This window comes from Rhinolophus hipposideros (assembly GCF_964194185.1).
Source record: "Rhinolophus hipposideros genome assembly, chromosome: 13".
Lineage (NCBI taxonomy): Eukaryota > Metazoa > Chordata > Mammalia > Chiroptera > Rhinolophidae > Rhinolophus > Rhinolophus hipposideros.
In genome coordinates, this window is record NC_138059.1 from 62200104 (window position 1) to 62215120 (window position 15017).

The window sequence follows — 15017 nt, forward strand, 5'->3', positions numbered from 1 at the left end:
GCCATTTCCTTCTCCTTTTTGTATGTAGCCATGAAGTTTATAGCCTTAATATTTTCTAAGGACACTCTTCCTGACTTGGGCTGGCGCACACATGTACACACACACACAAACACACGCGCGTGCACACAAAGATCTCAAACAGTGTAGATTTTGGTACTTAAATTTAGTGAAAATCTCAAACATCAGCACATTAACTGACAAAGAAATGGTGCCTGGCATTTCAAATGATCAACAACAGCCTTTTTTGTTTTAAAATATCTAAAGAAAAGTGGAGTTATAAAATAAATTTAGTAGTTTTCAATTTTCAAGACAAAATTAATCTATAAACTTAAGTTTTGATTTATTGATAAGTGAATTATTCCTATCAGAATATTAAAATTTCTAATAGCATGCACAATCTTTAACTACAACAGGTTCTTCTTGCAAAACGAAAACTGGATGGGAAATTTTATGCTGTCAAAGTGTTACAGAAAAAAGTAGTTCTCAACAGAAAAGAGGTAAAATAAAATAACTTCTTTTCTCCTAAACCCCTTTTCTCAATTAACACAGTTGTTTTCTAGTATATAATGTGAGTTGATCTTTCACCTTTTTTTTTTACAGCAAAAACATATTATGGCTGAACGTAATGTGCTCTTGAAAAATGTGAAACACCCATTTTTGGTTGGATTACATTATTCTTTCCAAACAACTGAAAAGCTTTATTTTGTTCTGGATTTTGTTAATGGAGGGGAGGTGAGTTTTATAATTAGTTTTCTAATATTGATAATGTTTAGAAAAATAGAATTAAGTCAAAATTTTTCTTTCCTTGAGTTTTTGGAAGGCTAGTCCTGCATCAACAGCTGTTTGTTGAGTAGCAACAATATTTAAGGTGATGGCTAAATAAGCATAACACAAGATGTGGAAAAGTATAAACACAAAGCTCTTACTCAGCTTATGGCATAGATGGGAAAGTTCATAATAAAAGAACCTCAGTGTGAAGCTACAGACTCCATGGATAGTTTTGTCACTGAGTAATATAGCAAGAATAATATTCTGAAGCATTAGAATAAAACATGATTTGTAATTTAGATAATTATTGTTTCAATAGTTGCATATAAATATTCGTCTAGCCTGTCATTTTCTAAAATGTGTAAACTATTAATCAGATGAGGTGATCCTCTAATAAAGGGTTCTATGGTGAAGTCAGTTTTGAAAATGTTTCATGTTATATCCCATTGATAATTAACAATATGTTTCTTGGTGATTTATAATATGTTTCAACATGTGTAAAGACTTCGAAAAGTTCTGCATTAAACAAAGCCAGGATTTGTTGTTGTGTTGTTTCGTTAATAATTTGAGATTTTTAATTTTTCTAAAAAAAATCTTAAGTTTTCTTAGAATTTTATTTTATTCATATATTTATTATGTTTCAGTTTTTTCCCTACTAATCCACCATCTTGAATAGGTCCCCAGGATTTGGTTTTTAAAAATTTTTTATCACATAACCCCTTTTTTTGTTTGAACCAAATCTGTCAATAGTATTCCCCAAAACTCTGAATTAAAGGGATATTGAAATACATTTTCAGATATGCTGCTCTTGTGATAAGTACAGTAATAGCTAACATGTATCAAGTATACTTACAGGCCCAGCACTCTGGCTCTTTGTACATATCATTTTGTCTTCAAACAGTTTTATTATATGAGACAAAGAAACTGAGGCATGGAGAAGCTAGGTAACTTGCTCAAATTGTACGGTTGTAAGTATTGGAGCCAGGAATTGAACTCGGGCAGTCTGATTCCAAGATTTAGGCAGCCGACCACCTCCTATTCCTCTACTTCAACCCTCACACCATTCTAATTTGAGCTCTGATCTGTGAATGTCTCTAAAAATGATTTTAGCTGACAGATGCTGTCATATCTACACAAAGAGACCTTCCATGCCCTAGTCCCAGAGCAGAGCGAGGGGAAAAGAATATTTCAACCTCATTGTAGTACACTTAACTATAGAATAAAGGAGCTAAAAAGAAGACCAGTTTCTATTCTGCAAACCTGAAAGGTGATCAGACACACCTAGATCACTTGGCAGAAAGATCATAAAAAGAATCATTATTCAGCCCCCTACATCTATGACAAAAATGCCTTATGACTCCTCAGTGCAGAAGCAAGATTATGAATCCCCCAGGCACCCTGATTCAGAGATAGATGTAAATGACCCCAACCTTGCAGGTTGTCATTTTATCTTGTATGTGCATGAATGCTAACATATAATGAGAATTGATTGAGGGGCTCTTACTTTGTAATTATTTTACATGTGTTATTTCAGTTCATCATCACAACTCTTTGAGATACACACTCTTGTACCCATTTTATAAATAAGGAGATTAAGGCTCAAGAGGTTAAGTAACTTCCTAAATGTCACATTGTTCTAGTAAGTGTTAAGCCCTGGATGTAACCTAGACATATAAGTACCTCTCTCATGTCTTTGAAATGTCATGTGAGGCATCCAACTGCAAATGAGATCCTACAGCAGGTTTCCTTCTTTGTCTGTGGTTTCTTCATACTGCTTTAGGACTTCGCTTCCGATCTCTTTACGCAGTGACCACTCATAACTGAGTGGCAAAGGTGGAAAGAGTAGGCTTGTCTTCTAAAAGATACACTTGGCTAAGATAATAGGGGAAAAATAGAAATAGAATGTTGGGGTGGGTGGAAGAGGAGTTGAATGGGGCAATAGATAGACAAGGAATAAAGACCAGGAGAAAGGATAAAAAGAGAGATGGAGTATAATTTCATTATGTGTTTTCTGTTATTATTCTTATTATTTCCCCCAATGTTCATACTTACGGTTTTTTAAATATTAACAATGATTTTTATTTTTATTTATTATTATTATATATTTTTTTTAAGGAGGGCACAGCTCACAGTGGCCCATGTGGGGATCGGACCAGCAACCTTGGTATTATTAGCACCATGCTCTAAACAACTGAGCTAACTGGCCACTCCTGCATTTGTTTTTAAACAACGAAAGAACGAGACAAACAAATGAAAAAACAAAAACTCATAGACACAGACAATAGTGGTCACTGGAGGGTAAGGGGGGAGAGAGGTAGTAGATGAGGGTAAAGGGGATCAAATATATGGTGATGGAAGAACTGACTCGGTGGTGAACACTCAATAGATGATACAGAATACAGAATTCTACACCTGAAACCTATGTAACTTTACTAACAATTGTCACCCCATACTTATATTTTAACCTTGATGCGTGGTATTTATTATTGTATACTACTTCAGATTTGTTTTGGAACCAGGTAGAGTATAAACAAATAAGTTTTTTGATACTGGGCATATAAATAAGCCTTTCTGAGCCTCAGCTTTCTCATTAATTTTCTACCTCAAAATAGTTGGGTGTATTAAATAACACAAGCATATCTAAAGTCCTTAGCTTAGTGCCTTTGATTCAATAAGCAGCCAGTGTTAGTGAATGGTCAGATTTTCATTAGTATTGTATTGGACAGATGTGAACAGGAGATCAAGAAATAGAATATTACAATAATGTAAGCTACAGCTGATAAAAACAATAGTAGGGATAAAAAGGAGGAAGTATTCCAGAAATAATTAAAAGATTAAAAACAAGAATTTATTCATTGACTAGATGCAGGGGCTAAGGGTAAAGGAGCAGAACAGGCGAATCCCAGGTCTGCACCCTTTTATCTACTCTGTCAGATGTAGTGTAACTGATCTTCACCCTAGCCTTCCAGAAGAGGCTAAGAAAACATTTTTGGACAATCTTTGAAAATTGGAGAAGTTAAATGAATTGCCTACAAAAAAAAAAAAAAAGAAGAAGAACCAGGATTTAAACCCAATCTGATCAGCTATGAAACCTGCCTCCACAGTGCCTTGCTGCCTCCCATGGCTTAGAGGGCTGGGCAGAAAGTAGTATCATTCAAAGGGAGGTCACGGCAGCAGCAGGAAGTCTGTGAAAGACAAGGGGCTCTGTTTTAGGCAAGTGGAATTTGTTGCCTTAGGAAATATTCAGGAAAGAGCAGCAGGCAGCAGGTGTTTGCAGAAGCTCTTCGCAGAGGTCTGGGCTGGGGGGTCCACATGAGAGACGTCAACACAGGGGATGAACTCATTGCAATAGATCAGGGCACGGTATCCAGAGAAAGGATACTTGTGGAGAACCCTTGTTAATCCCTACAGTGTAAGGGCCCAGAAAGGAGTGGAGATGGAATTCTCCAAGGGAGATGGAGACCGAAAGAGAGATCATTGTCGTAGAAGCCAAGGACTTAGAAATAGGTCAAGCAAACTGTGCCAAGGCAGGTAACCTAATAACTATAGGCAGGTTGTAAGAAATAAATTAAGAATTAGAAAGTGTAAGAAAGGAACTGGAAAGTCCAGCTGCCACTTCCCTCTAGCCATTTGCTACCACATTGGAATTCAGGCTTAATGGTGCCGAGCCTCCCCTCTTTTTTTTTTTTTTTCCTGGAAGAAACCCAAACTATGAATCTTCATCAAAAACATTTTTCCAGTTTTTAATTTACCGATTAATTTAGATATTTCTAAAAACAGTGTTTGGCTCAAGCAAATTATGTCTGTGGGTTATAGTTGATGTGCCAGCCACTAGTTGCCAGTCTCTGAATAGGTTTGATTTTACCAAAGGCAAGAACAGTTAAAATAGGTCCAGTAAGGTACTGTAACTACATGGCAATATCTAGGTCATTGGTCTTCATTGATCTTTTCCAGCGTGGTTGCCTGGAGTGGTAAGGACATTGCCAGACTGAAGATTGAGGAGTAAATGGGAGATGAGTAAATTAGCAAGGGGGGAAGAAAACCTGTGGTTGAAGAGAGACAATAGGTCAGGGACACAGGCGAGGGAGAGTCACAGTTCTGTGCTCTTTTATCTCACGTTCAAAATAACAGAAATCCTGTTTTCTATTTACAGAATACATTTGTTTTGCTTTATGTGTGAATGATGTTAGTATTCCTATTTTTTCCATTTTACAGCTGTTTTTTCACTTACAAAGAGAACGGTCCTTTCCTGAACACAGAGCTAGGTTTTATGCTGCTGAAATCGCCAGTGCGTTGGGTTACTTGCACTCCATCAAAATAGTGTACAGGTAAGTTTTTTAAACATTACTTGTAAAAATGTCTTTTTATTGTTTTACTTCAGTTGATAATTCAGTTTTATTCTTCTTTCCTTTTTTTTTTTTTTTTTGATAGAGACTTGAAACCAGAAAATATTCTTTTGGATTCCATAGTAAGTATTGTCTTTTAAAAATCTAGTAGCTCTCAGTTTTTATTGTTGTGCTTAGTGGAGAAAAGTCAGCCTCAAAGGTTCCAAACTGAATTTATGTAACAGTGTCAAAATAACAAAACTGTAGAGATGGAGAACAGATTAGTGGGTTGCAAGGGCACAGGGTCAAGGGGATAAGGAGGTGCAAAGATAAAGGGGTAGCACTGTCCCTTTGGGGTGATGGACAGTTCTGTCGTGATTGTGGGTGGTGGTAGTTACAAAAATCTGTACGTGTCTATTGCATAAAACTACACATACTTACACATAAAAACCTGAACATCCCGTTTTCTAATCATGTTAGCCAGCAGAAACATGATACAATACTATAATCCTTACAATTTATGTTAAAGCCTTGTTATTCTCAGACACACATACAGACACATTTAGTTTATTTTAAACTAACACACAAATGCAGGCATGTACAAAATAGTGAAAACTAAATAAGGTCTGCAGTTTTGTTAATATTGTACCATTGTCAGTTTTCCAATTTTGATATTGTACTGCAGTTACATAGGATATCAGCATTGGGGGACGCTGGGTGAGGGGTACATGGAACTTTGGGTATTATTTTTGCCATTTCCTTTGGGTCTATAATTACTTCAAAATAAAATGGTTTTTAAAATTGTCAATTTATGTCCATTTGTTGTTTTATCTTACTGCCCCTGTATTTCTCAGGGACATGTTGTCTTAACAGATTTTGGGCTTTGTAAAGAAGGAATTGCTATTTCTGACACCACGACAACATTTTGTGGGACACCAGAGGTAAGAAGTCTCTTTTGTCATTCACATAATCATGTATAAAATGCAAAAATGAATCACAAATTGCATATACAAAATTTGAAATCAGAAAAGTAGAATAAAAACTATCATTTCAGTTTCTAGCCAATTAGAAATAATCTGATAATCATCCTTTCTGAATATTTAAAGTTTATTGATAGTTGTTATTTTTAACTATGAATGTGAGATACCACAGATAACCCAAAAAAGATATGTTATGCTTCTTTTTAATGGACATGTTTACCTTAGACTTCTTTAAGCATTTGATTATATTCCTAATCCTTAAAAATAAATCACAAGTCAGTGACGAAAATGTCCTAAAATTGTGGTAATGGTCGCACAATTCGGTGAATATATTAATAGCCATTAAATTGTACATTTTAAATGGGTAAACTTCATGGTATGTGAATATCTTAATAAAGCTGTGTGTGTGTGTGTGTGTGTGTGTGTGTGTGTGTGTGTGTGTGTGTGTGTGTTTAAATAAGCGAAAGCAAATGTGGCAAAATATTGGCCACATTTAGGTGGCAGCCTTATTGGTTTCTATTATATTTCTCTATTTTTCTGTAGAGTTAAAATATTTCATAATGAAATTAAGTGTTTTTTTAACAGGAGAAAATAAAACAGTGGATGGGCATGGGGAGAAGCACAAATCAGAATTTATAAACCCAAACATCCCATTCTTTATTCCTGTTAGCTAGCAGAAAATGTATCTTTCTGTTTGAGGCAATAGTAATAATCCTTACAATTTATGTTAAAACCTTGCTATTCTCAGACACACACACACACACACACACACACACACACACACACACACACCTTTAGTTTATTTTAAACTGTCCTAATTTTAATGTATGGATAGTGATCTTAGGTGCCACGTAGTATTTCATCATTATCGAAATTTCAAATATTGTTGAAAATGTATGATAAAATGGCTCACATGAGACTTATAATTAAGATCAAAAACTTAATTAAAAGTAACAATATTTACTTTAAAATATATTTTTTTCTTCCTTTTTCTAATCTAGCCCTAGCTCCTACATACATTTGTAACCATTCTATTTTAGTTTATGTATGAGTGAAACTTTTTTGTGAATATATATTGATTTCATAGTTAAAATCTTTAAGACCTGTAGTTTTCAGAAAGGAAACAAGTGTTTTTGATCATCTAAGTCTAAATGTGATCAGAAATTATTAAACCCTTTCTATTTGTTCTTCCACTTCTTTTAATCACATTAAAAACGCTTAAGAAATTTTCTTATTTCATATGGGAAGAGAAAATATATATTTTGGAATCTAAAATTCAAATTTACTATCTTATATGTGTTGAAGTGGTGATGAGTTTAAGTTTTTTACAAAAATGTAAATAGTCATCTAATAACTTACACAACATTTCTAAATAATATGTTAATTGAAAGGTGGAAAAGTGGATTATAACTGCCACATTAAGAATTCCCTCTTCAAGAGAAATAGTTATGGGTAATGACCAGAGGAATTGCTAAAATAATCTTGTAAAAGACCCCCCCACCCCCACCCCAAATAACCTACCTTTACCGACTTTGTATTACAGATTCTGCATTTGCTGTGCTCTTCTGTTTGTCTTAACTACATCACAGTTTCTGGGGCAAATGTTTGAATATGTATATTTTGAAAAGTGTCCCAATTGATTCTGAAGAACCACTGCTATGAGACTACTTACTCAACCATTTGAAAATCTAGATGTTTTTAGTGTGATAGTAAAACGTAAAATTTGATGAATTTCTCAAGTATTCCTATGTTGTATCTTGAGCTGTTTAGTGAGTTGCTGTAATATTTCATCTTTTCTGTAGTACCTTGCACCTGAAGTAATCAGAAAACAGCCCTATGACAACACTGTAGATTGGTGGTGCCTGGGTGCTGTTCTATATGAAATGCTCTATGGGTTGGTATGTATTTCTACTCTTTTATTATTATTCTGATATAATTGATTTGAGTTTTCTCTCTTCTCTTTCTCTGTTAGTACTCTCATGGACTCTTAGATAACACTTCAGAGAGCAGTAGTCTGGTTAAATGAATCCAAAACCACATTAGGGTTATGCACAAAAAGAACAACTTTTCATTTCATTATTAGTTTTTTTAGTATAATTATTTCTCTGTCATACTGCAGGTACTCTCATCCAATTCGCATTTTTAAAGAATAAACACCTAGTATTAAAATTATCTGCTTTTAATTCAGTTTACCCCAATCATGATGCTGCCTGATTTCAAAAAGATGGAAAGAAAAAAGAATTTTGTATTTATCTGAAGAATGCCTTTTGGTTTTGTCTTGTATTTTGTTTAGGATTTAATTAATACACTGGTGCTATACTTTTTCCATCACTGAGAACCTTCTATTCCCTTCACCATAAACACTGTCTTGAAGATTTCATTGAAAACAAGTGATGTTTACTATGTAATCAGTTGCCCCAGTTTTTATTAAAGACACATAAGGCCAGCCAGAGCGTCTGGTTAACATGAGTAAAATTGTTTCTCTGCATTGAGTAAATAACATTCTGACCAAATGCAAACAATTTAGGCATTTTAGTTAGCATACATATACTTAGAGGAATATGTTTTTATTTAGGTTTTTTTGAAATATTCAAAATCATTTCTAGCCCCTCTTTGTTGCCCCATGCGTGTCCCAAAGCCTCAGGCTGGGAACCATCCACTCACGTCCCCTGGTGCTGCCCCCGCCATCAGCTGAGACCTGAGCTGGGGCTTGTTTTTGGTGGTTGTTCTGCTTTTTGTTTGTTTGTTTTTCCTGAAAATTGGGAGCTCTCATTAAAATTCAACATGTGGGGTACATTTTAGAGCACTTGTTTCATGTTGCTCACGTGGAATGCTAGAGCCCTTTGATAGCCAGTTTCTGGGGGAAGTGTTTGAATATTTCCCCCAAAGAAATATTCTTCTTTGCCCTTGACCAAGACATGCTTGTTGAAAGGTCTAGTTTTCTGGTGATGCCTGAGATTTAGAACACCTGATAACCACTTTATACCTTCGTTTCCCTCGGAGCTGGCGATTTGCTATCCTGATAGTTCCAAATCCTTTGAATTTCTTTAGAGGACTTTGAAAGTGTTGTGTATAAAATTCAACGGATTCAAAAGGGAACATCCGTTAATGAGACTTATATTAACTATTTAAAAATAAAGTTAGATTTTACAAAATAAAAAAGTTTTCTGTTTCCTATAAAAAAGAAAAAGTGACAAGCCTATAACTCCCTTAACTTTAAAAATTATTTTTGCTTTAAAACTTTTAACTCGATGCTTAACTGGCTAATCTTTGTGTTGATGCTGTAACTCAGGTCTTCAGGCTGTAACAATAGAAGTTTCCTTCTGCAGAGGACACCCATAAGGCTGTGCTCTACTTAGGAAGGCACACTGTCTTCAGGTCTCCATGTCTACTAGAAACCTCAGTTATAATTAGTTTATTCTCCAGTCTCAAGAAATTAGTTAACGTTGGATCAGTGTTGGATCTGTTTCCAGTAATTCTGTCATTGCACCTATGACGTGGTTGGTGGTGGTTTTCTGTAAAACAGATACTATTACAAGTTTTAGACAATTGACCCCTGTCTACAAGGTGTTATTAAACAGACTGGCCCTAATTTATTCAATGAACATGTATTAAGCTCTTCATTGTGCTGGGTTTTAGAATCACTTTCTCATCGAGAGGCTGCACTGCAGAGGTGCAGACAACCAAAGAGGCCTGTGCATTTCTGGAAGTGTACAGACCCAGTCTGCTCCCTGTAGATCAAGGCCAAGTCCAACTATTTTAACCCAAACACTATGGCATTGTTTAGTGTAACAATGCTTTATTTTGCTTTTTTTTGTTCAGCCTCCTTTTTATTGCCGAGATGTTGCTGAAATGTATGACAATATTCTTCACAAGCCCCTAAATTTGAGGCCAGGAGTGAGCCTCACAGCCTGGTCCATTCTGGAAGAACTCCTAGAAAAAGACAGGCAAAATCGCCTTGGTGCCAAAGAAGACTTTGTACGTACATCTTTCCCAGTACCCACTTTATTTAAGTTTATTTATGATTAGAAGGTAAAGCCGTATTTTATGCATTTAATGGGATGAATACAGCTTAAAGGAGAGCAACATGAAAAACAGGCATACTTGTGCCAACAACCGCACCAGTGTTTATATGTAGCACTGTACAGTTTAAAGCTCTTGCACTTGATCTCCATCACAAATTGATCCTGTCCTCTTCATTCCCCACATCCAGCTTTCACACTCTATTATTTATTTGATTTTTATGTTAGAAGTTTTCCTCCTCTTCTTTTTAAGAAATGTGTGGCATACATTTTTTAATTATGTAAACTTTGAGATCATGTTAACAAGAATTAAATTGCCTCCTGACTTCAGGACTTAATGCCTTTTGCCTTGAACTAGCTAACATTAAATCACTTTTTTTTTCTGAGAATTTGGTCACACCTCCTTACGACGATTATGGAATCTACAGGTTTATTTTTTTTTTAAATAAAAAAAAGCTTTTTAAATTCGTTGCAAATTTCTCAGAAAATTCTTGAGGGCTGTTTGTCAATCTTGAACTTGAGCTGTGAATAATAAACTCTTCTGCTACTGATTTTCCTGCCCTACATTCCCTGTTCAGCTGGTGACTCTGTCAACAGTTCCCCATCCCTCTGGCATTCCGTAATGCACTGTTTCAGTCAGTCTTGCTGATACTCCATACCTTCTTGCCCCCTTGGTGCTTTTATTGAATTCACTGGCAGAAATCGCAACCATGGAGAAATCCACCTGTCATCTTCTGGGCTGCCGAACAGTGCTGAACAAAGTTGCGTCACTAGGCTGAAAAGGGCTCTCAGACCCAATTCCAGTTTGTGTGCGAGCACACATTTACACGTGCTTCTCCACACCAACAATTTTTGGACACCAGCAGGGTGTCTGAGAATTCAACTCAATCCTGACACTGTCTACCTGGAGAAGGAACTGGATTCCACAGGTAAAGGGCTCAGTCCCTCAAGAGTGTCCTCCACCAATCGAAAGCCCGTGTTGTTATCTGTGCTTCTGACAGACCAGCTACACATCAGGTTCCCCAGTACTCCCTCGGGTTCAGTTAATTTGCAGAACAGCTTACAGAACTCAAGAAAACCCATTTACTTACTAGATGACTGATTTACTAAAGAGAATATTGAAGAATACAAATCAACATCCAGATGAAGAGCTCCATAAAGTGAGGTCCGGAACAAAGTACCTTCTGTCCTCATGGAGCTTGGGGCTCGGCAAGATGGCACAGGGGAGCATTCTGCTCCAACATGGGCCGATGAGATGCCCTTTTGGGTTTTTATTGAGGCTTCATTACGTAGTCACGACTGACTAAGTTATTGGCCATTGGTGATTGATTCAACCTCAATCCTCTTTCCTCTCCCGGAGGTTTGGAGGGGAGGGTTGGCACTGAAAGTTTTAGGTCTCTAATTACATGGTTGGTTCTGTTGACCAGCCCCCATCCTTGGGTGGGGTCCGAAAGTCACCTCATTAATATGAAATGAGACACCACTGTTGCTCTCATCACTTAGGAAATTCCAAGGGGTGTGGGAGCTCCATGCCGGAAATGGACAAAGACCAAAGACATTTCATAGTATAAATCACGGTATCACATGGGCATATGGGAAGCACTGTGACGTCATGGTCATTAATCTCTCTGCTTCACACTGCCTAGTGGTGCTCCTGTGTTTCTCCAGCTTACTCTGCTACTCCCTATCATAATTATTCCAGACCTTCTCTCCAGATTTCCTGAATCCTCCTCCTCCTTCTCATCTTCCTCTCCCTTTTCCTCCTCTTCCTCCTCCACTTCTTCCTTCTCCTCTTCACTTTTAGCCTTCTGTTTTATAGAGAAAATAGAATGAGCAGAGCAGAACTAACTCAGCTTCTTGCTGTCAAATTTGCCGACCTACCTGGACTAGTTCGTGTCATTTCCTTCCTATTATAGTGGAAACAGTCAGTTTCTGCCTGTGCTGGATCCCAACCCCTGGCAGGGAAACCTGTGCAACCTTTTTTATGCACAGATAGCTGCTCCCTTTCGTTCTAGTTCCTTCCAGTCAATAATTAAACATTATCAAATCTGTTGCTTAAAACAAACCAAAACACCCTCAGCCCTACTGTCCTGCAGGGTAGTAACTCTTTCCCTTCATAGCCAAACTTGTTGAAAGTGTCTATATTCATTCTCCCTTTCCTGTTCTTTCTTCATTTCTCAGCTTACCACAAAATGGCTACTAGAATTGCTGAATACTTCTGTTCCTCAGCGTGAGTTCTCAGCAGCATTTAAACTTCCAACACTCTTGTTCCCTAGACTTCTGCAAGCGGACACATTCTTCTTCTGCTTTTCTTTCTGTATTTCTGGGTCCTCTTCCATAATCTCCCGTGTGAGCGCCTCCTCTTCAGCCTGACTGCTAAGGGTTGCAGCTCCTCGTGTTTGTCCTGAAACCCTCTTCTACCGTGCTCTCTTCCTGGACAATGTCAATCAGCCCTGTGGCCCTGGTTGCTTGTGTGTCTTTGTCTCACACGCTTCTTCCTCCAGTCCAGATCTCTCTTCTGAACTCTGGATTCATGTACTATCTGCCTGTTCGACACCATTCCTTGGACTTCGTGAGAGTTCCTCAAACACCCCATCTTCAAAATTGAACTGCTATCTTTCTTCTGTGATCTTAGGTCAGAAATCTGAGAGTCATTCTTTCTTTTTTTTTCCTTTATGAATTTATTGGTATTTTTGTTAAGATGCATGTAAAAATTTCAAATAATTTTTCACAGAACACAATGAAAAATGTAACCTCCCACCCCAGATCCCTGTCTCATTCTCCAGAAGTCATCACTATCAATAGTTTTTCTGTTTTTTTGTTCTTTCAGCAGATACCCATGATAATACCCATCTCCTCCCCATCAACTTTTTTTTACACAAATCGGAGCACAGTATAGTCTGTTCTATACTTTTGTCATTTATCCTAGAGATGTCTTTCTATATCAATATTTTCTTATATGACTATAAATTTGATATATTAAATAATTAAATCAAGTAATTCTTCCCTAACACTGCTTTGAAGTACTTTTTATAAAATTTATTGGGGTGATACTGGTTAATGAGATTATATAAGTTTTAAGTGTATACAATTCTATAATATATCATATGTATATTGCATTGTGTGCTCACCACCCAAAGTTTAATCTGCTTCTGTCACCGTATATTTGACCCCCTTTACCTTCTCCAACCTTCCCCCATCTCCCTTCCCTTCTGGTAACCACCATACCGTTTGTGTCTATGAGGTTTTGTTTGTTTTTTTGTTTGTTGCTTTCTGTTTTATATCCCACATAGGAGTGAAATCATATGGTTCTTGTGTTTTTCTATCTGACTGGTTTCGCTTAGCAAGAATGATATGAGAGTCATTCTTGACTCTTCTTTCTTTCTTACTTCCATTTGTAACATACAGCTAGGGACTCTTTTCCTAACATTGTCATCTTTTGTTTGGCCACAACAATAGCTATTTTTCCTTTATCTGATTATGACTCTCCAGTCTTCCGTTTTTACAGTCAGCGGTCTTAAAAACAAACAAACGAACAAAACCCCACATTTGTGACTTTCCCGTACCTAAAACTCCTTGATGGCTGCCCATAACTCTAGAATAAAATCCAAAATTCCTAATATAGGCCCATATGATACGGCCCGTTTACTGTTTGAGCTTCCCCTTGTGTGATGGGCCCCATCCTTCCCTGTACTGCAGCCATACTGGACCCTCATTGTCTTGACCAAACGTACCTCTTTGCCACCTCAGAGACTTCATATTCAGCCCGATATGTTCTCCCCTTATTTTTTAAAAATTTATTGGGGGTAACATTGGTTAATAACATTATATATAAAAAAAACAAAACAAAAAAACCCAACCAAACAAAATTATGTAAATTTCAAAGCGCACAATTCTGTAATACATCATCTGTATATTGCATTGTGTGCTCACTACCCAGAGTCTAGTCTCCTTCTGTCACCACATATTTGAGCCCCTTTACCCTCTTCTACCACCCCACCGACGCCTTTCCCCTCTGGTAACTACCCTTCTGTTGTCTGTGTCTGTGAGTTTGTTCGTTTGTTTCTTCCTGTTTTATATCCCACATACCTCAATCTTTTGTCTGGCTAATTCTTACTCATCTTTCAGAACTCTGGTCAAGCATCACTTTCTCTCTTTTTTTAAGCCCACCAAACTAAGTTGGATCCTACTTTATATACTTTAGTGGCATCTTGCAGGGAAAAAATGAAAAGGCTGGAATAAATACTGTGTCAACTTTTAATACTAGCAACCCAGAGTGGAATACATTTTGGTAGTGGAGCTCATCATCTTCATTTTATTTCTGCGCCACTGTGCAAAACTCTCTTGCCTAACTTTTTCATTACTTCCCTCATTTAGATAATACTAATAATTTTTCGTACCCACGTAGTGCTTTTTTCTTTTCATACCTCCCTTATTTCTGTGTTTTCCACTGATCCTTAAAACAGCCTTTGAAGTTTCTAGGGCAGAAATGTTAACTTCTTACCTATGAAGAAGCTGTGACTTCCAAGAGGATATAATAACTCTTTTTTTCATGTGTGCTCAAGTACTCTTTCTGCTAGACTATTTTACCAGGTGAACAGCATAAACATGTACCTAAAACGAATTATTGAGGGACAAAGTGGTAATGATTTTGCTTCATAAAATTCTTCAGTGAATACCTAATATATTCTTCACAATTAGTAAAAAAAATATATATTTCTTTAATATTCTAGCTTGAAATTCAGAATCATCCCTTTTTTGAATCACTGAGCTGGACTGACCTTGTACAAAAGAAGATTCCACCACCTTTTAATCCTAATGTGGTAAGTATATATCCAAGTCTTTTCTTTCTAAAATAGTGAAATGTAGAACTGTTGCTCATCATAATTTTAGCAATAGATCTCAAAATCTAATCTGAATGA

At 36.7% G+C, this 15017-nt stretch overlaps 1 protein-coding gene across 6 annotated transcripts in view; it reads left to right on the forward strand.

The window, feature by feature from the left end:
• SGK3 (serum/glucocorticoid regulated kinase family member 3) overlaps positions 1-15017 on the forward strand; it is a 63970-nt gene that overhangs the window by 43102 nt on the left and 5851 nt on the right. For 5 of the 6 annotated variants that reach the window (XM_081070442.1, XM_081070440.1, XM_081070438.1 and 2 more), the window contains 8 exons: positions 414-497; positions 601-732; positions 4984-5096; positions 5200-5236; positions 5948-6034; positions 7876-7971; positions 9896-10051; positions 14829-14918. In XM_081070442.1, coding sequence (XP_080926568.1) covers positions 414-497; positions 601-732; positions 4984-5096; positions 5200-5236; positions 5948-6034; positions 7876-7971; positions 9896-10051; positions 14829-14918 — 795 coding nt within the window. The remainder of the gene's footprint in view (positions 1-413; positions 498-600; positions 733-4983; positions 5097-5199; positions 5237-5947; positions 6035-7875; positions 7972-9895; positions 10052-14828; positions 14919-15017) is intronic. The other variant, XM_081070443.1, reaches the window with a different exon arrangement.